This window comes from Chrysemys picta, chromosome 4, assembly GCF_011386835.1.
Source record: "Chrysemys picta bellii isolate R12L10 chromosome 4, ASM1138683v2, whole genome shotgun sequence".
NCBI lineage: Eukaryota > Metazoa > Chordata > Testudines > Emydidae > Chrysemys > Chrysemys picta.
The window spans coordinates 94,333,732-94,357,892 of record NC_088794.1 but is presented as its reverse complement, the minus strand read 5'-3'; the positions used below and the strand labels follow the sequence as shown (position 1 = coordinate 94,357,892).

The following is a 24,161-nucleotide window of genomic DNA, read 5'->3' as shown; positions in this document are numbered from 1 at the left end:
GGGATAATACCACCCCCTCACCTCACAGGGTGTTGTGAAGATAAATTAATGTTTGTGAAGCCCTCAGATACTACAGTGATGAGTGCCACAGAAATGCATAAGTTAGTTAATAATTCTGTCTTCAGAGCAGGGCTGGACTGGTGTGCAGTAAATAAACTCTGGCACCACAAATTGAACAATGAGGTTAAAACAACATATTGAATAGCTGCTCATTAAGTGAGCACCATCCAGCCTCTGCTCTAAATGAGGCAGGGGTACTATGGAAAAAATAGCATGTAATCATGTTATCAAAGATTATATCATAATGTATACTCACAAGGGGGGCAAAATAAGTTTGCACAGGCAACCTTAATTGTGGCATTTCTTAACTTTTGAGTTCTTGACTTTGCAATCTTAATAATGTTCATTTAAGGAGGTTTTTTGTGTGTAATATTACGTATCATTCCACATCTCCCTCATTTTCTGAGCATTTTCCCATGTATCTCATGCTGCCCCAGAAAGTCTATTTTGCTTCAAAATTCAGCACTGCCATGATGCAGAAACCAAGGACCCTGGGCAGAGAAGTTAGGATCTGCTTGTTGCAGAATACACAAGGTCTTAACTATATCCCGACAGCCCTCAGAATTCCTTTCCGGGATTCCAAACAATTAATGCCAAGTAGGAGCTCCTTGCAAGACGTTTAATTCTAAACCAATTCATTGGTTACATTAACAAACTTTTACATGATCAGAACTAAAGAGCTGCAAACTGACAGGGTTTCATACTGCTCCTCAATATCATGCCCGAGCATTAGGCATATTGCCAGCATGAGGATCCACCCTATATTTAAGTATTTGACTCGGGACAAACCCTATGGTCTAAGGGCTGGAAAACCTGAGGCTCCTAGATTAAACTAGAGATGGAGTTGAACAAAAATCCTGGATCTGAATTTTACTGGAATTTGGATCTTGTTCCAAACTTCGTAACTGGTCTGTATTTCAAGCTGAGCCAAAATCCCTAGATACCAACACCCTTGAACTCTGGGAAGGTTTGGATCTGGATCCATGCACCTGTCTCCGTGTTAAATGGAGTCCCCTTTTTTCTTGACAATGACGTTTCAAAGTCGTTAGTTGTTGTAAATATTAAATGGGATATTTCCTTTCATTATAACGTTTAATAATTAAAATGGATGCTAATTTTTTTTTTGTCAAAAATGTCATTTGGGTGAAACCCTGCTGAGGAAGAATCAAAAACAGAAGAGTGCAATTTAAAACCACTCTCTCTGTGTAAAACTATAAACTGCCAATATACTCCTCCTGGTTTGAAATTGATTGAGGCTGGGAGGGGGGATGAGAAAAGTCTGATTAAAAAAATACTTGGTTTGAGTTTTTATAGACTTTAAAACTTGACTCCATTCAGAAAAACAAACAAACATTAGCCCCATCTGTACAAAGGGTGAACACGAATGTACACAAGCACTATTGTACATGCCTGTCTTAGACACTTGAAGTTTCCAGTCCACGTGCACACAGTGATGCTGCACACAAGCATCCATACGCATGCAAATCACTGACATGTGCATGCTGCCCATTGGGTGTTGTGCTGAGCTAATTTGGGGGGTGTGCTGTGCATTAGTAGATGTGCATGTGTGTGGCCTTTTGAAAATCTGGGTATTTTTCATTTTACATAAGAACATAAGAACGGCCGTACTGGGTCAGACCAAAGATCCATCTAGCCCAGTATCCTGTCTACCGACAGTGGCCAATGCCAGGTGCCCCAGAGGGAGTGAACCTAAAAGGTAATGATCAAGTGATCTCTCTCCTGCCATCCCTCTCCACCCTCTGACAAATAGAGTCTAGGGACACCATTCCTTACCCATCGTGGCTAATAGCCATTAATGGACTTAACCTCCATGAATTTATCCAGTTCTCTTTTAAACGCGGTTATAGTCCTAGCCTTCACACCCTCCTCAGGTAAGAAGTCCCACATTTTCCATTTTAGAAAACAGACTTTTCCTTAACATATTCATTTTGCATCCAGTCTCAGTTAATCTCAAACAGCAATGGATACATAAAAGTCCATTCAAGCAGTTAGAAAGATGGGGTAATTTGAATGATGTGCTGAATCCACAGAACAGATAAAGGTGAATTATGTTCTAATGATATTTATTCATATACCTATGTGACTGACTCAGCTATTCACAATCCAGAATTTATTAATAGCATTTTATGGATCACTTTGTTTACCACACCCTCAGTCAAAATCCTACCTTTTCCCAATACTTTGCATGTCATAAGAACGAATTGTAAAGTTAACACAGTGTTCCATAATGCAACCTAGCTAATGCAGCCAATGCAAAACAACAATTCAGCTTGAACAAACAGTAAATCTAGGCCCTGATCCAAAGCTCTCTGAAATCAACAGGAAGAATCCCGCTGACTGCAATAGGCATTTGATCAGGGCCCTTGTTATTTTATCCATTGCCCCTCTTTGGTATTATAAAAGGACAAGGGGCAGTTCTATATGTCACCATCAGGTGGCGATAGCAATGTCTGTATCCATGAGAGCAATGATTTAAGAGGATGTATTCCAACAGCCATACCTACAAAACCCTAGTATATGTGACTGTAAGAGAGGCACCGGAAGAAGTCAAGAATGGAAGCCATGCTCCACAACAGTCCAGCAAACAAATTTGTTAACCAATGGCATTCTTACCTGTTCTGGAGCACTGGCATTTGCAGTGTGATGAGAAACCAGCGATCGCTCCAGCTCCCTGTTCTTTCCCACACCAGAGGGGAGATACTGACTCCACCTGTCTCTTCCTGGACAGAGAACGAGATGGTGCCGTTGTAACTGCCAAAAATATGCACTGAGAATTGGATCTGTAATAAAATAAGACGAAAATATTGGCATCCTGTGGTGAAAGGAGGGTGGCAATTGAAAGGACGGATTGTCTTTAATAACCATGCAAACCAGCCTTTAAAATGGGAATTTTTATGGTTCATGTCACCTCCTGGCCTTGACCCCTCTCTCCTGGATGGGTACCAGACGGTTGTGTTTGGATCCAGCTGCTGAATCCCATGTGCTTCTAAGCCCTGTTGTGTGTGGGCAGTGACTGATCACTGTTTCTAGCCCTTAGTCTCAAGCACACTCCCAGGTGCAGTCCCCATGTCTGACACCCTCCCAGGCAATGGGATCCCGCAGTCTGGCTGCCTGGAGCCCAGAACTAGTGCCCCAGCCTTCCCAAGCCCCCAGTTGCTTGGAGATGTTCTCTCAGACTCTACCTCACTATGGGAGCTCTGGTTTCCCAATTACACCCCTCAGGGACAACATGGCAGTAAGATAAGGAAACAGGCTTAACAAAGGAACTTCTTAACCACAGACACTTTTACTCTTAAATAGCATTAGGACTACAGATCTTAGGGAAACAAACTCCCGAATGCATTCTCCCTCAATGTGCTGACCACCACAGTGAGTGCTAGGTTGGGTCTGAGTCCTTAGGCCAGATAGCTCCCCGTGCCTGCAGCGATGGGATGGCCCCCCCTCGAGAAGCAGCTCCCTTAAATAAATGCTCTCCTCTTTAGTCATGTGGGTAGGCCAGGCAACTGCAGGTCTTCCAGTCATGTGCTTAGACTGCGGGATTCCAACCCCCTCCTCAGAGACAGGTTTCTGCTAGAGTCAATTCAAAGTCAATGGCCCCTGTAGGCAACAAACCTATTGTTTCACTAGGGAAGACTCATTCAGAATTGATAGCCCTTGATGGCTCTCTCCTTGCTAGTCTCTTGAGTGTCCCAACTCCTTGGCATAAGCACCCAGTATCCAGAACAGACTGTTCTTAAGAACATAAGAACGGCCATACTGGGTCAGACCAAAGGTCCATCTAGCTCAGTATCCTGTCTTGCGACAGTGGCCAATGCCAGGTGCTTCAGAATGAACAGAACAGGCAATCATCAAATGATTGTCAGCATCTGACTGGTTTTCAACACCATCTGGATATCTTAACCCAAGCTGGAGGTTACAATGCAAAGTGAAGGTTACAAGGAAGATTACAATAAAAAATGGTGCTCCCAAAACAATATGGAGTTTACAGTTTGAAGGGGAATGGAGAAGGCGTACTTGAGGAACCTTCTCACATCTCCTCACAAGATAGAGGATCTCCTATCATGTTTGCATCCCCTTTGACATGAATCACCTCCATATCATAACATGGGTGCCAGACTCCATTTTAGAAATTTGGCATTAAAGCCCTTCCCTTGGGAAACATGGTCCTTCCAAATCTCATTAAAGATATTATATACGTCAAGGCAAATTCCTCCATCCCATATGTTCATACAGTAAATTTCTCAATAACCAAACTAACATATAGTATTCATCAAACATCACAAAGCAGTTCAAAATCTGTCACATGTATCTTCCCCTTTCAGAGCACACTGGACAGATATACATATGGAGTTCACGCACACACCCATTGCCCCAGAACTTCTGGGTTTGAAGTTGAGACTTGAACCTGCCACTTCCTCCTTCCTCTCATCAGCTAGGGAGTGGATGCTCCTTCCTTCCTTAATGTGTCACCCACCAAAAATATATGCTGGGGTTTCTCTCCCACTGGAGTGGTGTACGAAGCACCCCCTTGAAAGGCTGGGTGGTCAAAACAGACCTAGCCCCCTGTGAAGCTGGTCTTAAGTGAGCAGTAACTCCTGAGCTCTGGTTACCCCATGTCAAGTGGGGAAGGGATTCAGGGCTCCCCAGCTCTGGCATTCCTTCTCAGGGTCTTGATTTCCACCTGTGGGCTGTGTGCATATGAGGAAACCATTTCCCTCCTCAGGGACTGTTTCCTCTCTCTGCCCCATCTCCATGAGGGTCAAGAGCTGGGGTTCCCTGTGGTAACACCTCCCTTTCTAAGGTAAGGGGAGGCAGGGAACTGAATCTGACTTCTTTGTATCTGCACTTGAGCACGCCTGGCTCACTCCACCTGTAGGGAACTGAGCAGCATTCCTCCCTCCTCCCAACACAGGTTCATTTGTGTTCTCACAGACACTCACCTCTTCCGTAAGTGATCGAAGTCGCCTGTTCGCCATGTAGTACAACTGGACTCTGGCTCAAACTTACAACATAGTTTTCCCTAAAATATCAGATGGAATATCTTCTAATACTCCCACCACCAGCAACCCTTAGCGCTCCTGGGTATTTACAAGGATCTGGCCTACAGGCGGACAAATGGTTTTACTCTTGGAACTTGTAGCCACATCTGACTGCCTTCCAACACCTGATGAGATTTCAGCATATGGGGCTTCACAGGAGTGTGGGCCGTGCTGGTGTCCCTCCACCGCAGAATGTCACTGCATTAACTTCTGCTTTCACCCCCCATTGGGAATCTTGTATTTCTGTTCCCATGAGGGTACAGCGAGACATATGTACTAATGCCTGAGACATGAGCTCAGCCACACGTACATTATATGCCCCAAATGAGCTAGCTGTGTTACTCACTCCCTCCAGTGGCCAAGTAGCAGATCCCCCCCCCCCACCCCCTTCAGGCTGGACGATCTGTATGTTAGCCAGCCATGGTGCATTGCCAGGCCCCTGGCATCTGAGCCCTGGGCAGTTTGCCCACTTGTGCCTGGTTCCCTGACAATCAGAACACTTCAGATCTCTGAGGCCTCTCTTTGGAGGTTGGGTTGGGGATGCCACTTGCCCATGGTGGGATGCACCTGCATGCCCACACTTCGGGGTCTGATGCTTGGTTAGGTGGGCTGTGTAGTCAGCCACTCTAGTTCCCAGGCTGTTCGGCATACAGAGAGATAGGGAAGGTAGCCATCATACAGGAACAGGGACCTGTAAACTGAGGATTAGCTCCACAAAGATGCTAAACCTGAGCAATATACCTGGTAGTTTCCACTGGCAAGACGGGCTGGCAGGCTGGCACTGTAAGCCCTCGCAACGTCACCTGTCTGATTGCTGTCTGCTCGCAGGTACAGGAAGTGCCCTGTGAGCAGAAAAATTCATTAGAAAAAAATGGCGTAAGTTCATCCAGTCAACAAGAAATCTTTGTTGACGGATGTTCGCTTCCTGGATACCCACTGCCTGCTGATTACAGAGGAAGCTTGTTTAAAAAAAATCTGGCATTTTCTTTTTCATGCATTTGTAAAATAATTTCATGACTTTGTGCTGAAACCTCTGTGCCAGAAGGGCATGATAGAGGCGACATTAGGGCTTCAGCATGGATCGCTCACTGAGGTGGTAAAGTCAGATACATTGGTGCCCTGAAAACCTATGGAAAAATGGATTTTAGCAGCATGGGAGCTGAAATCGCAAGACCTTCATTGGGCCATCAGTGAGTGCACCTCAGACAGCACCCCGTCCTACACCTTTCCATACATTGGCCTGTGGGCACAAAAACTGGAATTTACAGTGAGCTCCCCCACAGCTAGTACTCCTACCACATTCTCTCCAGTGATTCTTGCTGGGAGTGACTTGGACTGAACTACCTCTTTCTGGTCCTTTGTCCCCAGAAAGGAAGGTCTAGCTAGGTTCTCAGGAGAAAGAAAAGGACTAAGAGAGAGGAGCAGTGAAGCTGCAATCCTAGGGCCTATCTTATAAAAAGAATTGTGCTAACTCATGGTTCTAAGCCACAGCTAGGGCAGTTTTCAGAGCAGCAACCGTGTTAGTCTGTATCTGCAAAAAGAACAGGAGTACTTGTGGCACCTTAGAGACTAACAAATGTATTTGAGCATAAGCAGTGTTATCACAAGCGCTTTCTATCCATGCAAGCAAGAGAAAAACCATGCTATATCACGAACGCCCCTAATCTTGGCAGAGAACCTTGAACCAGGATGGGTTTTTTTGTAGCTGATCTTTGCTAGTTTTTAGCCCTAGTTCATAGAGGGCTCTAGCCTCCCTGTGTGTTACTTCCAAGTTGACGGATGTTCTTTTGGACCTTTTTTATATAGGTCTTTGAACCAGGACTGAAACCACAATAGGCTCAGTTTAAACACAGTCCTCGCTAACACTGATGAACACAAAGGTGATTTGGTGAGGTGGGCCAAAGAATTTTAAAACCATTTCCCAAAAAACATGTTTGAGACTGGAGAGAGAGAGAGTGCGCCATGAGGAACATACCTCTGGTGGCTAGCAAGGCAGATCCCATGAATGGAGCTTCTTGTGTTATTTCTTCAAAGCCCCTGATGGACCAGGAGGGAGACGCAGTGTCATTCAATATCCAGCCACAGGAACCCTGCTCAAAAGAACAGTGTGCTCCTTCTGGGAGACTGTCTGCTGGAAAGGATTAGAAAAAATGGGGGTATTTCACACAGATCTGATTAGGGAACAAAAGAGCAAGAAAACTTTAAAGTCAGCTATGGTCACTTTCACTATGTTTCCCTAGGGAGCTACAAAGGTAATACCCTATAGTCTTCTACCAAGAGAGAAGGTGGGTGAGGTAATATATTTTATTGGACCAACTTCTGCTGGTGAAAGAGACAAGCTTTTGAGATTACACAGAGCTCTTCTTCAGGTCAACACTCCATATTAGTCTTCTACCAAGAAATGGCAAAATGGCTTATTAGTTTATTTTCGTGTAAAGTAGTCACCATCAAAAAGTCAATACACATCACTTAGTAGTATGAGAGATACGGCTTTTATTTCTTATTCTAAGTGCAGTGGAAAACAGTGGTTCCCGAGAACCCATCATGTGATAACTGTTTGGTGACTGCTTTATGGGATACCAACAGATAGTCCAGGGGTCCCCATGTCCTATGTAAAGATGGTACAATGGCTGATTATAGTAACTGTGAGTAAATTTAGAACAAATAAAATGACACTTCCTCAGTTGGCGTATAGCCAGCCTATGGAATTCTCTACCGTGGTGCATGAGTAAAACACTGTATGTGCCTTTTTGAAACGATAGTTTTCTGACCAATAACATTTGTGGTGATTCTAAGGATGGTCAGTGCTTCCAGCCGATCGGGATAGGGTCTGGAAGGGATTTCTCCCTCCAGTGAGACTGGTGTAAAAAGAAGAGCTTTTGCCTTCATCTGAAGTAGCAGGAACTGCGCCAGGAAGGATACCAGACTTAGTAGGCTAGTGGTTTGATCCTGTATAGAAAGTCCTATATTCCTCATCCCAGGAGTGCATTCCATATGGATATCCCAGGTCCAGATACCCAGTTAAACTAGGTAGACAAAATATATAAGTAATCTCTATGTGTAATCCATTTAACTAATCTATTTCACTTTCTAAATTATTATTCTTCCTGATGGGCTGAATAGGTAGAAAACAGTTTTTTTAACAATATCAGTCTGGTTTGTAGCTTTTGGTATGCATTTTTGATTAAAATTGTTTCTATATGCACCTGGTGTGTGGGATAGGTATATTTTATTATATGAATCAATACATACATACAGTGAGTGGTTAGGTTAATCCCAGGTGTCTACTTCTAGTGGTATCTCAAGGGATATATTTCTTGACAAGTGATATGCTACTAGTAGTTGGTAGATGGTATAGTGACCCACAGAAATTTCTGGAGAAATACATCCTAATTCTGACTATAGATTTGGTGGAACACCCTTTTTTAAGTGCTCACATGACCAGCCTAGCTGAGCTGTCTTGGCTGGTTGGCTTTTGTGGTGGGGTGGTTTGACTGATGCAATTGGGATGACAAACGATACTGCTAGGGGAATTCTGCCTTCCAAAATTAAAAATTCTGTGGACAATAATTTAAAATTCTGCCTATTTTATTTGTCAAAATAACAAAATATAATCACGCTCCTGCTGTCAGCCCCGAGCCCCAGCCGCCCAGGTCTGACAGCTGGAGCCCCAGTTGAATGTAACAGGTGTGGGCAGGAGTGCTGGGGAGAAATCACAAATTCTCTGTGAAAAAATAAAATTCTGTGGGGAAGATAAATTCTGCGTAAATTCTGTATTGCGGCATGGCACAGAATTCCAGCAGGACTAAAATGAGGAACAACTGAAGGAACTGATTAAGGGAGCGGGTTTCTTACTCACCACATATAGCCTCTTCATCCTCTTTGGCAGGGCAATCACTGTGAAAATCACAGACCTGTAGGTGGCTGACACAGCCGCCGTGTGGGCAGGGGAAAGTGGAGCCCTTGTCGTATGTGGAAAGATCCTTGCTTTCTTTTTCTAAAGGGTACAAAGAAAGAAGCCCAGAGAGAGGAGTCAGCAGAAGGTCTAGAGCAGGGCTTCGGTTTGGATGGTTCCTCAGTCACACTCATGCGCCCTCCCCCTTGCTACATTATAAAGACAATCAGTCCATATAATAATAATTATTATTAATAATAATAAATACTAATTTAATTTCAATGTTTGTGCCAGAAAGTCTCTGAGCCTGTAACAAAATGTCGCCGAAAAAGAAATTAACAAAAAAGCAATGTGGTCCAATGAACAATCAGTAGAACTAGCTTGCAAATGAACCGAACCAGCACCACCTTAGTAATAGTAAATAAACATCTTACAGCCCACCCTAAACCAAAAATTAATCTACAGGCAAAGGGGGGCAGCATTTGAAAGGGGCAGACCCTGCACTGAGAAGGCCCTGCTCCCTGTTCTCTCAAGACTGTGTCATGGGACTGTCAGCAGTTCCAGTGAAGCTGTTCCCAGATGTTGCTAAAGATAGTCCCCCTGATAGACTCTATATCATTTAAGGCTTTCAATAAATGTGAGACCTTGAAATGCATTCCCTGGATAATAGATGATCTTTATGGCTAGTAGATTTAGCACTGGTTTCATAAGATTCCCTTAGGGCACTCGGGTTATCAAATTGACCTGATTTATTGTGTTCTTTCCCACCATCTCCCCATACTTCTTTGTACTTGCATGATATTCAAAACCACAGCCATGTCTATAAATTATCCTCTCTGGCTTAAATCACTCAAGGTCCCTGCCACAGTAGGGGTTTTATTTTTTGCACACAACACTTCACACACGTAAAACCCATAAATGCTCCAACAGACAAGAAGATTGTATCCAAAATTTAGATTTTGTTTAAAAAACCTAAAGTAAATAAAACAGAAAAAACTAATAGGATCAGAACATTTTAAAAAGTCAGTGAAAACAGTATTTTGTTGGATATTTGTAAATTTAAAGCTTTTTCTGCAGTTTGCAATCCAGAACCAATAGCATTATGCTAGTGCACGAGAACCATAAAATGAAGCTGAATAAGGTCCTGATCCTGCATGCTGCTTTGAGCAAATGGACCCCTGCACCTGTTAGGAGCATCACTGAAGTCACTGAGGCTCTACACAGGTTCAGGGGTCTGTCTGCATGCAGCAATTAGTAGGATCAGGGCCTATAACTACAAGGTGAAACTGCCCAGGCTAGTTTCATTGCCAAGCTGAATGAACTATATGAAGTAAAAAGCAGCATACATGGTGGAAAACAAACTAGATTCTAATTGTTCTCTTTTTAATAATCTAAAGACAGAGGTTCTTAACTTGGAAGTGCCAAATAGGTTTCACGTAGACAAGACCACCCTCCTTCTCTTTATGACTATATGATGGAGGGGGTCGGGAGATAGTAAAACCTTTTTCTGTCGGAACATAGGGTCACAGTATGGGAAAGACTGGGAACTACTGATCTCATGTGTGTTAGTGACACAGGTAAGGGTTCTTTAATCTCAACAATGGCCCTTTAAGTAAAGAAAAAAAAATCAAACCTTTATAAACAACACAGACATTTTGTTTTAAATGATTCATGTGCACTTCTAGGGATATGTCTACACTGCGGACCGCTGTGCTGCTGTAGGGTCTCCCGTGTAGCTGCTCTTTGCTGGCAGGAGAGAACTTTCTTACAAGCATCATTAAACCACCCCTGACGAGCGGCATTAGCTATGTTGGCAAGAGAGCCTCTCCTGCCAACATAGCTCTGTCCACACCAAAACTTTTGTTGGTAAAACTTATGTCCGTCAGGGGTATGAAAATAAAAGTTTTGCAGACAAAAGTGCTAGTGTAGGCAAAGCCCCACTCTCTGTTAGAGGGACAAGCTGGGTGAGGTAATATTTTTTATTGGACCAATTTCTGTTGGCGAGCCAGACAAGCTTTTGATCTACACAGAGCTCTTCCTCAGATCTGGGAAAGGTCCTAAGAGTGTCCCAGCTAATTACAAGTTTGAACAGACAGTTTAGCAAAAATAGTTACCACATATTCTAAGGGACCATTAAAGGTGAAGTGGCGCATTAAAACCCCTGTAGTCTTAGGACAAAAAACAGGGTTAGAGGGTTACAGATTGTTGTAATAAGTCATAAATCCAGTGTCTTTCTAAATACCATGATTTTTAGTGTCTAGCAAAATTATGAAGTTATGTTCCCAGGCCTGTCTTCTGAAAGTGTTGTACAGGTTTCATTTGAGGATGGGGACTGATAGGGCAGATATAGAGTGATCGTTTTGTGAAAAGTGTTCATCCTACAAGTGATATGGTGTTTTTGTCTTTTATTATTTCCCTGGGTAAGTTCATTCAAGAGCATAGTGATTGTCTGGTTTTGTCTACATAGCTGTTATTGGGGCATTTAGTGCAATGGATGAGGTACAGCACATGTTGTGATAGGCATGCGTGGGACCCATGGATCTTGAAAGGTGTGTGCAGGTTTTTCCATCTGTAGTTCTGGAAGGGTCTGGTGCCGCTTTGAGTTGGTGGGTCCTGGTCTGTGTGGAGCTTGCTTCTGATGATGAGTTTGCAAAGGTTGGGAGGTTGTTTGAAGGCCAGAAGAGTGTGTTTATGAAAGATTTCTTTCAGGATGGGGTCACCATCGAGTATGGTTGTAATGGTTTCATGATACCCTCCATGGATTTTAGCATGGTGGTAGGTGACAACTAGGGGTTTGCAGTTGGAGGGGGTTATTGTGGCCTTCTAAATCATACTCAGCTATTTTAGTCAGTGTCCTTTTTTCGTTTCTGGCTACATTCATTTAGATTTTCCAGATCTTGCTAGATGTGTTGGAACCTACCATGGAAGCAGTCCCTGAACTGCAAGGAGCCCAATGCCAATAGCCCAGCCCCTTGTGCTCCACAGGTTGAATACAGCAGGGAGATCTCAAAAGGCCTCTCCACTTCGCCGATCTGAGCCATGAGTACTTTCCACTTCACCCTATAACAAGACAAGAAACAGCAATCACACACATGTTGAGCACCTGGGTACCTCACCTGCTTAGGCACCTTTGTAAACCCCACTAGGTGCCTATCTATATCATGAGGCAACTAAATACCTTTAAATATCTGGCCCATGATGCTGGCTCCCTTCCTTGTTTCTAGCTGCTAAATGGCTTTAAAAGACAGCTAAAAATACATAAAATACATTCCTAATATTACATTTCCATGCAAGAAGTTTCTGTGCTAGCCACCGAGATGTTACGTCATTGTCAAAGGTCTATTGGATCACAAAAGGATGGGAGGTGGTCCACACAGTGGTGAATAGGAGGTATGCACAAGACACTCAATTAAGATGTGGTGCATACTATGAAAACATGAGAACCCCTGTTATAAGCACACAAAATTGTGTAGAAATGTCAGCAGCTTTAAGTGTTTATGGCCTTTCCCATTTACGTCAGCCTGTGTTAACTGATTATCTACCTAATTCATTGCCAGTGTTTCACATCAACCACACACCCTTCCTCTGTCAGAGGATGCTGTTATCCTTCCCCATCTTCTCTCCCCCACCATCCCTTCGGAGGTTCACCCGCCCCTAATCAAAAGCAGCGCAGCCCTCAGCCCTCTCAGAAGATGAAAATGTTTCCCCTTTTCACACTTTTGGCATTTCATGCAGAATTATAGCCTTCCCAAGATTGTAATATCATTTCATTCCATTTCAGAAATCTCCAGCACTGAAACACAACTCTATTACATCTGCCACAGAGCTACGTAACCAAGAGCCTCCAGCAGTGAGATGTGATTGTTTTACTGCTTATTATATTACAGTATAGCCTCCAGGAATCTTCAGCACTAAGCTAGAAATGCATTTCTCTCTGCCATAACACCACACAAAATCCAAGACCATTCAGCCCTGGAACACAGTGCCACCATTTCCACTATATTATCTGATATACTATAGCCACCATGTTCCTCTGGCACAGAGACACAGCTTTGTTACCTCCACTGTAACGCAGCACGTTGCCCGCATTCTCCAACTGAGTCACCACTGCATTATCACACCAGAGCAGCCAGGAACCTCTGATACTAAGTCACAATCACATTAGCACCAGTCTGTTTTGCAGCAGATCATCCAAGAACCTCCAGCACTGAATCATGACTGCATGACCTCCATTATATATTATAGTACTGTATCCAACAAGCTTCAGCACTGAGACTTGACTCCATTAACTCCACTATATAGTATGACAGCACAGCACCTAGAAATTGCAAGTGATATGTAGCTTTGCATCACCCAGAATGCTTAGGTGTACACCTTGTTATCAAGGAACGCTGCCCAGGTATTCCCTAGGGCAGCTGTATTCTGACACACACCCTCAGGTCCAAAATCCAACTGCAGCAAGTTCTCTATATGCATAAATATTGCACTTTCTTTGTTTGGTCCTGGTATCCAAACAGGGCCTACTCAGAGCCAATTTAATTTTCTTAATGGAATCAGGAACAAAGCCTTTAGTATATACAGCAGAAGATGGATCATTGAAGCTGGCTTTCAGATAAGCCCAGCCTGGCAATATCTTTACTATTGATTTTACGTCAGGCTAGAGCTCAGTAAACTGGTTAATATTACTACTCTTCTAAATACAGACATTGAAACTGCTGTGTACACTCTTAGGGGCTCTCAGAGCCTGACATGTCTCAGGGCAATTTGCAAGGAAAGAATAAGAATATGGACCTGCAAACAACTTGATGTTTAATTCAAAACAATTCAGGATGCATTGTGCGGCCCCAGTAATTTCTATTGTTCATCAATATTCTTAGCACTTGCAGCCTCTCTGTCTCCCTCTGTTGAACAAAGCCCCTTCCCCCCAATTCTGACCAGTCCCATCTACTCAATGCCTTACTATCTCCAACAAAGAGAGCTGCTGTTGAATTTCCAGGAACAATATTTAAGAGTCCAGACAACAACTGCTTTATTAAGAAGGATGAGTTCAACTACATGAGCAGGAGAGTTGGCATGTTCTCTAAGCTAGAGGGGATAGATTCAGACACAGATGTGACACTATGCTAAATCAGAGAACACCTGAATTAGAAGCATTAGAATTAGAAGCATTATATCAACTATTTCATTTCTCTGGTAGTTGATTGGTGGCTGGTGTGACGAAGGCTACGTGAATAACGTAGCTGAAGTTGACGTACTTAGATCTACTTACTGCAGTGTCTTCACTGCGGTAGGTCAACTGCTGATGCTCCGTTGACTCTGCCTACGCTTCTCGCTCTGGTGGAGTACCGGAGTCGACGGGAGAGCGCTCGGTGGTTGATTTATCGCGTCTTCACTAGATGCAATAAATCGACCCCTGCTGGATTGATTGCTCCAGAGGTAAGTGTAGACATGCCCTAAGGGAGTTAGCCAGATGGTGAGTATCTGTACTTCTGTCTTGTTGCTATTGATTTACTTTTGGGGGCAAAAAAGAAGAAACTTTTGTGTGCTGGGAACTTGCCACTGAGTTTGGGAGGGCTCCAGGCTACTTTGCTGTGTTTGCTGAAGTTTGGTTGCTGACTGTCTGGGCTCAATCACCCTGCAGTTAGGTGAGTTAGTGCCTGATTCCTAGCAGGGCTCTAGTGGGACTCTTTTAAGGGCCCTAGAAAGGCTCTTTGACGTGACAGCAGAGCAGTTTTTTTGAAAAGGCTAGTGATTAGAGGAGGCTAAGGGAGAGGGGGTAAGTTACTTATTCCAGCTGTGTGTGGAGCCCAGGCTTTAAAAACTATGCAGACTCCTACCCGAGAGACTGAAGGAGTGAGTCAGCTGGGTTTAGCAGCAGGGGAAGGCAGGGAGGTAGGGTTTGGGTCAATTTACAGGTACTCTGCAAGGAAGAACCTGCAATGGGAGGAAAACGGCATATCACTAACAGCACTGCTTGTTCTTCCTCTGCCTGCACCTGTGGGGGCCCTGGCCAGACAGGCATCCTGGCCCTGGAGGTTGCTACCCAGGCACTGGTCTTGACTTGCTGGGCATGTGTCCTGCATGTCCCTGATGAAGAAAGCCAGGCAGGGGAAGCCAGCTGGTGTGAGAGGTGCCTGTTGGTGGAATCCCTCAGGAAGTAGGTAAGAAAGCTGCAGGAGGAGATGGCTCGTTGGTGTAGCATCCAGGAGCAGGACGACGTCATCAATAGGATGCATATGGAGACATCCAGGATGGAGGATGCTAACCAGCTACAGGTGGCTACAGCGGCCCCCAATGAGGAAGGAGACCCAGCTGCTCTAAGGGAAGGAGACTGGTTGCTGGCCACCTCGAGCTGTAGGCAGCACTTCACTCCCCGATCCAGTTCTCCATTGCAACATGGTCAAGAACTGGGACTGGAAAAAGGAGGTGAGGCGCAGACCCCAATGGCTGAAGAAGAGGAGCCACCTGCCCCCAAATCCAGAAGGCTCATGGCCACCATAAGCAAGAGGAAGAAACACCGAGTGGAGTTATTAAGGGCTCCCTTCTGAATGGGATAGAGGCATCCATCTGCTGACCTGTCCTTACAGGTGTGCTGTCTGCATGGAGCCTGCATCCAAGACATTACAGAAAGATTTCTGGAGCTCATCTGTTCTTCTTACCACTATCCCATGCTGCTCATTCACATGGGCACTAGTGATACTGTCAAGTATAAACCTGAGCAGATCAACAGTGACTACAAGGCTCTGGGAGCAAGGGTGAAGGAGTCAGGGGTGCAGGTGGTGTTTTTGTCAATCCTTCCAGTTGAGAGTAAGGGCCCAGGCAGGGATGATGACATCCTGGGTGTCAATGGGAGGGCTTTGGCTTCCTCAACCATGAGATGCTGTTCCAGGAAGGAAGACTGCTGGGAAGAAATGGGGTCCACCTGACTACAAAGGGGAAGAGCATTTTTGCACAGTGACTCGCCAATCTAGTAAAGAGGATTTTAAATTAGGTTCAAAGGAGGCAGGTGGCAAAAGCCCACAGGTAAGTATTAAAAAAGGTGGAATTAACAGAGAACTAAGTGTTGGGGGGTAAATGGAAAATTACAATTGGGTTGTAGGAGCAACAAGAGGGATAACAGTGATGGAATCTGCTCATCATCTTAGATATCTATACACAAATGCAAGGCACATCGGGAATAAACAGGAAGTAATGGAATTATTAGTACATGAGCTAAATTATGACTTAGTTGGCATCACAGAGACTTGGGATAAATCTCATGACTGGAATATAAATCTCATGAGGGGGGATAGCTTGTTCAGGAAGGACAGGCAGGGAAAAAAGGGAGGACATATTGCATTATGTATCAATATATACACTTGTTCTGAGGCGCAGAAGGAGGTCAGAGGCAGAAGAGTTGACAGTCTCTGGGCGAAGAAAAAGGGTAAAAACCAGGGACAGTATCATGGTAGGGGGTCTACTGTAAACCACCAAATTAGGAAGAGGCGATGGATGAGGAGATGAAACAATATTAAAGGCACAACAGCAAACTATCCCAATGTGAAGGAAAGATAGGAAGAATTGTAAAAGGCCGATATGGTTCCATCAGGAGCTCTTTTAATGACCTGAAAATCAAAAAGGAATCCTACAAAAAATGGAAATGGACAAATTGCTAAGGATGATTACAAAAGAATAGCACAAGCATTTAGGGACAAAATCAGAAAGGCCAAGGCACAGGGTGAGTTACACCTAACAAGGGACATAAAAGGCAGTAAGGAGCAGTTCTATACATATATTAGGAGCAAGAGAAAGACTAAGGGAAAGGCCAGAGTGAAGGAGTTGGGGGCGCAGGTGTTGTTTTCATCCTCTACTTAGCAAGGAAGGGAAGTTAATCATGGACAATAATGGACAACATCAAGAAGGCTGAAGTGTTAAATGTCTAATTTTGCTTCAGTCTTCACTAAAAAGGTAAATTGTGACCAGATACTTACCACAATTAATATTAACAACAAAGGGGAAAGAACACAAGCCAAAATAGGGAAAGAACAGGATAAAGAACATTTAGGAAAGTTGGATATATTCAAGTCAGCAGGGCCTGATGAAATTCACCTTAGCATATTTAAGGAACTAGCTGAAGCAATCACAGAACCATTAGCAATTTTCTTTGAGAATTCATGGACAGTGGGTGAGTTCCCAGGGGGCTGGAGAAGGGCTAACATAGTTCCTATTTTTAAAAATGGGAACAAAGAGGAACTGTGGAATTCTAGACCAGTCAGCCTAACTTTGATATCTGGAAAGACATTGGAACTAATTATTAAAAAATCAGTCTATGAACATCTAGAGGATGATAGTGCTATAAATAATAGCTAACTTAGATTTGTGAAGAACAAATAATACCACCAAACTAATTTCCTTATTGGACAGGGTTACCTGCCTACTGAATAGGAGAGAAGCAGTAAATGTGATATATCTTGATTTTAGTAAGGCTTTTGACACAGTCCCACATGACATTCTCATAAGCAAACTAAGGAAAGCAAACTAAGGAGAGAGTCCAGAGGAAAGCAACAAGCAATGATAAAACATTTAGAAAACTTAGCCTATGAGAAAAGATTTAAAAAACTGGGCATGTTTAGTACTGAGAAAAGCAGATTGAGGAAGGAGTTGATAACAGACTTCAGATATATTAAGAGGTGTTATAAAGACAATGGTCATCAATTGTTCTCCATGTCAACGGAAGGTAGGACAAGAAATAATGGGCTTAATCTGAAGCAAGGGAGATTTAGGTTAGATATTACGAAAAACTTTCTAACTATAAGGATAGTTAATACTGGAATAGGCTTCCTAAGGAGGTTGTGGAATCCCATCATTGGAGGTTTTTAAGAACAGATTAGGCAAACACCTGTCAGGGATGGTCTAGTATGCTTAGCCCTACCTCAGTGCAGGTGACTGGATTAGATGATCTCTCGAACTCTTTTCCAGTCCTACATTTCTATGATTCTAAGATAGCTTCAGGACTTCAGAATTTATTCAGAGATGACCTAAAGTATGAGAGGCTCTCTAGACAAAGATGTCAAACATCAATCCATCTCAGGTGCAGATTTGTCTCCTCTTAGGAATTGTACCCAAAGTCCATTTCAGAGAGGCACAGAAATCCAAGTTCCATTTCTTCTCCTGTCAGGGATTGTAGCACAGAGATCCAGTTCTAGTTCATTTCCTCCCTGAGGCTACATCCAGGGTCCATTCCAGGTTGCCACCGATTTAACCTCCTTGTTACAAGTGAACTAAGAGATTGAGGGAGTTTTCTCCATATCTGATCCTAGGGCAGACTTTGTTATTGGATGGCTTTCACTTTGGACAGTTTCCATTAAGTGGCAGAGTGTTGACCCACATGACCAGAATGTAATAGATTCTAGGTATATTGGTGGCACCAACCCGAGATAAGCCTTATTTAAGTAGCAGAGAGCTGTTGCTGGCGTGGATTATGGACCTGCTTCTATATTCCTGCAATTTACATTCACACACGTAGGGCAAGACCCAGCATCTAACTCCAGCAGTAACTTCTGATATCTGAGTGAGAATTATTGTTCCTTTAATGGTGTTGATCAATAATCAGGAATATGGGAATTCCTATACTAGAACAAACAAGATTTGTTTGCTCTAGAATCTTGCCTTCCACTGTGGCCAATGCCTAATATTTTAGAGGAAGAGGAAAAAATGAACACAATACACCTGGATATTTGAACATTACTATACCATCGAAGAGAAAAGCACTTCCTGGCCCCAGCTAGTGGTCATCTTTTGCCCTGAAGAATGAGGATTGGCAGCTCCTCTTTATTCTAAATAGTGCAACTACTGATGCTATTTTAGGTTTTTCACCTATGCTGTTAAATTTAGACCAGGGACTTTGATGTTTGGTTTGTTCCAGCCGTCTCTCTTCTCTATTTTTTCACCAGAAAGCTTTTACCAGAGACTGATCTGAAACGTGGGTATGACAGACAGAACAGTAGCTTCAGCACTACCAATCTGAGGATGGTTCACCAATCCAAGAGCTGAGCACCAATCAGAAAAGCACTTCCTTCTCATGCATACTACACAAATGTAGGTCAGAGCAGAATCCTAAGGAAAAAGCACCATTGATGAATTCAGAACGAAGAGCTGAATATTATAGCAGAACCCCAGAATCAGAAAGAGAAGAACCCAGTGAAGTGTTCTATCTGGAATTGGGGATTGGGTATGGCTTGACAACAGGGGTGAGGATTATGGGGAAGGGCTGAGGTAGTCTTTTCTTTGGTTTCTGCCCACCTGAAAAGGTAGGGGTGCTAATTTTTTCTTCATACAAGTTACTAATCATCCCTCAACAATATCATGTGGTAATGAGTGCCATAGGTTAATGATATACTGCCTTATCCCTACACTATCATTTGCTCTTTGTACTTCCTGTTCTACTCCTAACAGTACAGTATTGTTTAGAAGCAGACAAAAACATTTAAAAATCCCAAACCATCCAAAAATCCAATTACTTCAGTCTGGTCTTCCTGTCAATTGATAGCACAGGCCTTCAGATATAAAAGAGAAAGCTGGTCTTGGGCCATGTGCCTGCCATGGAGAAGCTAGGTCAATATGCAATAATAATGACTTATTTGTTCTGCTACACACACTAAAATAAGTTTCCTTTGTCCACCCTGGACTTGGGTAGAGATTTTTTAAATCAATCCATTGTAAAAGAAAAAGAAAGGAATCATATTTTTTCCAAGAGTCTCTAATTCCATCCCCTTGTTTTCCCTCTTCCACGTATTTTAAACATGACTGAAGTATATTACATATTTTAGGTGTCTTTAAACCTAAGCCCCTGACCATCTATGATTGTTACAGGTCCCTTCGAGCTTTTCACTCCTTTCATGAGAGCAAAGGTATTAACCCCAATGTCCTGACAAATTTCCAATTGAGCAAATTAGGTTCTACCTATTTAAATTCCACTGCTATTTTAATTAGAGGTTTCAGAGTAACAGCCGTGTTAGTCTGTATCCGCAAAAAGAAGAACAGGAGTACTTGTGGCACCTTAGAGACTAACAAATTTATTATCCGAAGAAGTGGGCTGTAGTCCACGAAAGCTTATGCTCTAATAAATTTGTTAGTCTCTAAGGTGCCACAAGTACTCCTGTTCTTCTTTTTATTTTAATTAGAGAGGATGATCTTAGCTTCATCTCCTAAAGCTGTTGTGGCAGTCTTCAGGTAAGCTATTGAACAGCTGCTATTTTCCATTCCAGAGATAGCTGCATGTCAGTGATGGGTGAAGTGATCACTATTGATACTGAACAGCTAGGTACTTGTGAGGAGCACTCACTCACTCACTCACTCATTTAATAATAAGCAGAAATGGACTTGTGAATCTAGCTGCCTCGGCCAGCAGAGACTAGTCACATGCCTGAAGTGGCATGGGCAGTCTCTGGGGGTAAGAATGACACCAGAAGGCAACTTTTTCCCTGCTACATTGGCAAGGAGACATCTGCAGGGGGAAGGGCCCCCCTAGAAAGGAAGTGAGTAAGAACTGAAAGTAGGAGAGGAAGGGATTTGAGGGTTAAGAATTAAATTTTAAATCAAACTTTGCTGTCTTAGGCTCACCAGAACAGGAGTCTTGGCTGGGTATCTCTATAGCAGGGGTAGGCAACCTATGGCACACGTGCCGAAGGCGGCACGCGAGCTGATTTTCAGCGGCACTCACACTGCCTGGGTCCTGGCCACCGGTCTGGGGGGCTCTGTATTTTAATTTAATTTTAAATGAAGCTTCTTAAACATTTTAAAAACCTTATTTACTTTACATACAGCAATAGTTTTGTTATATATTATAGACTTATAGAAAGAGACTTTCTAAAAACATTAAAATGTATGACTGGCACGCGAAACCTTAAATTAGAGTGAATAAATGAAGACTTGGCATAGCACTTCTGAAAGGTTGCCGACCCCTGCTCTACAGCAACAAAAGGTGGTGCCAGGGAATTCAAGAAAAACAAGAGCAAGGATCTGTTGGTGGAATTCTCCATGGGAGCCAATCAGGTGATATAAACAAAGAGCTTACAGCCAGCGTACTTAACCCATGCCCCTCAAAGGCAGGGAGGAGGAAAGGATAGCAAGCACAAGGAAGATTGCAAACAAACAGCCATGTGGGCTCCACTCTCTCTCTTTCTCTGTTAGAACTCAGTCTCCCTGTTGTACTTCAAGGCACCCTCTTGGTTCCCATCTCATGTGCATTCTGACACAGCCAGGAATGAAAAAGCAACCGTGGGGAAGACCAAACTAAGGAACATACAAGCTAAGGTTTGGTATTGCCCGATTTTCTTATCTGCTTTCTCTTCCTCTCTCTTTCTACGCTATCTCTTCTACCCTGCCCAGAGCTTTACAGATAGACCAGAAGCAAATACCCGTGAACTCTGGGAAAAGTCTGGATCAGCACTGGGAACTGAACGTTGTGACTCAGGCTCTACTGTTAGACCTAGCTTATCAACCCAGGGAGGCATCTCAGAAAAGAGCAGCCTTTGAAAAGAAAGAAGACGTAGAATTTTTCATTCATGGTCAAAGCATTAGGGGCCAGATGCTTGGCTCCAGTACAGCCCCTGTTGAAACCTCTAGCATTGTGAAGGCCTAACCAGTTACCAGATGATTCTCATAGCAAATGGGGAGCCTTTGGGTGATGGACAGCTGGTGAGTGGCTCTGTAGATGTTTAACAATTTGGGGATGACACAGAAACTGTGTGGGACATTTTGCATTTTGGAGGTAGAGGAATAGCGGCCCCACTATGCTTGATCTGTGAGAAAGGATCTGTGGCCTTTCAGGGCATTTATATTCACCCTGGAAGTTTCTTGGTGGTGATGACTGATGGTATCAACTGTTGCTGATGGTCCAACGGGATGAGAATGGATGTATTTCCTTTAACTATGGAGACTGTTTTTTGGGTAACACTCCCTCTGCCAAAAGTTCACCCACATCGATAGTGGCTGAGGACTATGCTGCCCGAGTATCAGACTGCATGCTCTGCCCAGGAATGTGCACTGACAATCGTTTTCAAGCAAAAACTGGTGGTAAGAGGGGAAGAATGATGATAGTTAAAACTACACCAAACCATGTGAAATTTAGCTCTTGTGACCAGGATAACCCATGACATTGCTTAGAGAAATCGGCCCATAACTGAGGGAGCATTTTGGACTCAGTAGATTTGAGGCCAATAATCTCAGCAACAGTAAGTGAATCAGATGAAATAGGGGCATCATTACCTACTGAAGCTTTGGGAGGAAGCTAATAAATGAAATTAATAGGCAGCAGGTTTAAAACAAACAAAACGAAGTATTTTTTTCACACAACACACAGTCAACCTATGAAACTCCTTGCCAGAGGGTATTGTGAAGGCCAAGACTATAACAGAGTTCAAAAAAGAACTAGATACATTCATGGAGGATAGGTCCATCAATGGCTATTTGCCAGGATGGGCAGGGATGGTATCCCTAGCCTCTGTTTGCCAGAAGCTGGGAGTGGATGACAGGAGATGGATCACTTGATGATTACCTATTCTGTTCATTCCCTCTGGGGCACCTGGCATTGGCCACTGTTGGAAGACAGTACACTGGGCTAGATAGACCTTTGGTCTGACCCAGTATGGGCCATTCTTAGGATCTTATGTAAGTGTAACCCACTGGTCAAGTGTATGTTATACATCCTCTTCTGTGTCTTATCCACAGAGGATGAGAGTCTGTTACAGCCAGCAGCTATGGAGGCTAGCTCTTTAGATCGAGCTGTGGAGACTCATGCGTTTAGCTCTGGAGGGTCTCAGTTCAGTCCTCAGAGTTGGCCAGCACAGAATCAGTGACTTTATGGAGAGAGAAGTGGAGCAGACTTTGCTAGAAGCAATGCCCTAAGGGAACTGCCCCTCAGGCAACATTTTAGTGGCTGCAGGTAGCTAGCCTTACCAGGTGTTCTCCTCTTGCCCAGCTCTCAGAGGGATGATTATGTTCCGGTTTGTCTCCACATGTCGGATTTCAACTGTGAATTCCTGGAGAGGAGGAGCAGTATCCTGTGAATATATGGCCAGCTCCAGCAAGCAGGACTCCACACTCCATGGCAGGATGGGGCTATGCAGACTGAACTCACATCTATCCAAGAACCTGCTGGTGTTCAGGAGGAGAATGTGGCCTGAAGGGAAGAGTACAAGGGGAGAAGACATAAAAAGAGGAAACAAGAGGAAAGAGGGATTGAAAGAAGCAGTGGTGAAAAAGAAGGAGAGAAGAAACGACAAGAAAAAAGTAGAGGATAAAAAGAAGTGAAAAAAATTAAGTTAAAAAAGAAAGAAAATAAGTAGAGAACAGATCGAGAGAGAGAGAGAGAGAGAGAGGAGAGAAGAAGGGAAAAGAGAGGAAAAAAACCAAGGAGAGAGAGAGAAGGAAAAAGAAGGGAGGAGGCAATAGATATAATACTGGTTAGAAACATAACACAGACACGAGTGAGCGCACAAATATGAGGAGTCAGCTTAGCCTTGTCAAGGGGCTGAATTTCCTGGGACTCTCACCCTCTGTAGTTAAAAGTGGCTTCTTCTGACTGTGATGGAAACACAGCTAATTCACAAAGGGCCTGAATCTGGCCCACTGAAGTTGGCGTGAACCTCTCATTTCAATGGGAGCAGGACTGGACCATAAGAACATAAAAAGTATGGGCCAAATCCCAAGAGGTGATGAATAACGGTGAAAAGTGCTGAGCATCTTCAATTCCCATTAAAGGCAAAGTGAGCTGAAAGGGCTTGGAATACTGCAGACTTGGGCCCCTTCAAAACCTATTAGCTATACCCGGAGTTGAATTTCCCCAGCTTTTCTCAGGGTCTGGAAGTAGCTACCTATGGAAGTAGCTACACTGTGCACTGCTGACGAAAGAGAAGTGACTTGCCAATGACTGTGGTTCTTTGAGAGTGTTGCCTTTGCATTTCAAATGTTACAGTATGTGCATTGTATAAAAATGGGCTGCGTTAAATACATATCAAGTTTCACATTGTACATTGCAATATGAGCAAGGCTGCCACACAGTAAATATTCCATACATCTATGCAACATGCTCAAGTCTAGTGTTTGATAAATATATGGAAAAATCAATGGCTTTTTTAATATACACATGATTCTTAGTGGTGTGT

The 24,161-nt window shown here is 43.5% G+C and overlaps 1 protein-coding gene across 28 annotated transcripts in view; it reads right to left on the bottom strand.

The window, feature by feature from the left end:
* The window catches only part of LTK (leukocyte receptor tyrosine kinase), a 208,870-nt gene that overhangs the window by 55,651 nt on the left and 129,058 nt on the right, over nt 1–24,161 (bottom strand). For 25 of the 28 annotated variants that reach the window (XM_065593124.1, XM_042849521.2, XM_042849524.2 and 22 more), the window contains 6 exons: nt 22,954–23,176; nt 11,936–12,075; nt 8,980–9,117; nt 7,096–7,251; nt 5,862–5,962; nt 2,695–2,861 (listed from right to left, as the gene is read on the bottom strand). In XM_065593124.1, coding sequence (XP_065449196.1) covers nt 2,695–2,861; nt 5,862–5,962; nt 7,096–7,251; nt 8,980–9,117; nt 11,936–12,075; nt 22,954–23,176 — 925 coding nt within the window. The remainder of the gene's footprint in view (nt 1–2,694; nt 2,862–5,861; nt 5,963–7,095; nt 7,252–8,979; nt 9,118–11,935; nt 12,076–22,953; nt 23,177–24,161) is intronic. The other 3 variants (XM_042849528.2, XM_065593129.1, XM_042849539.2) reach the window with 2 other exon arrangements.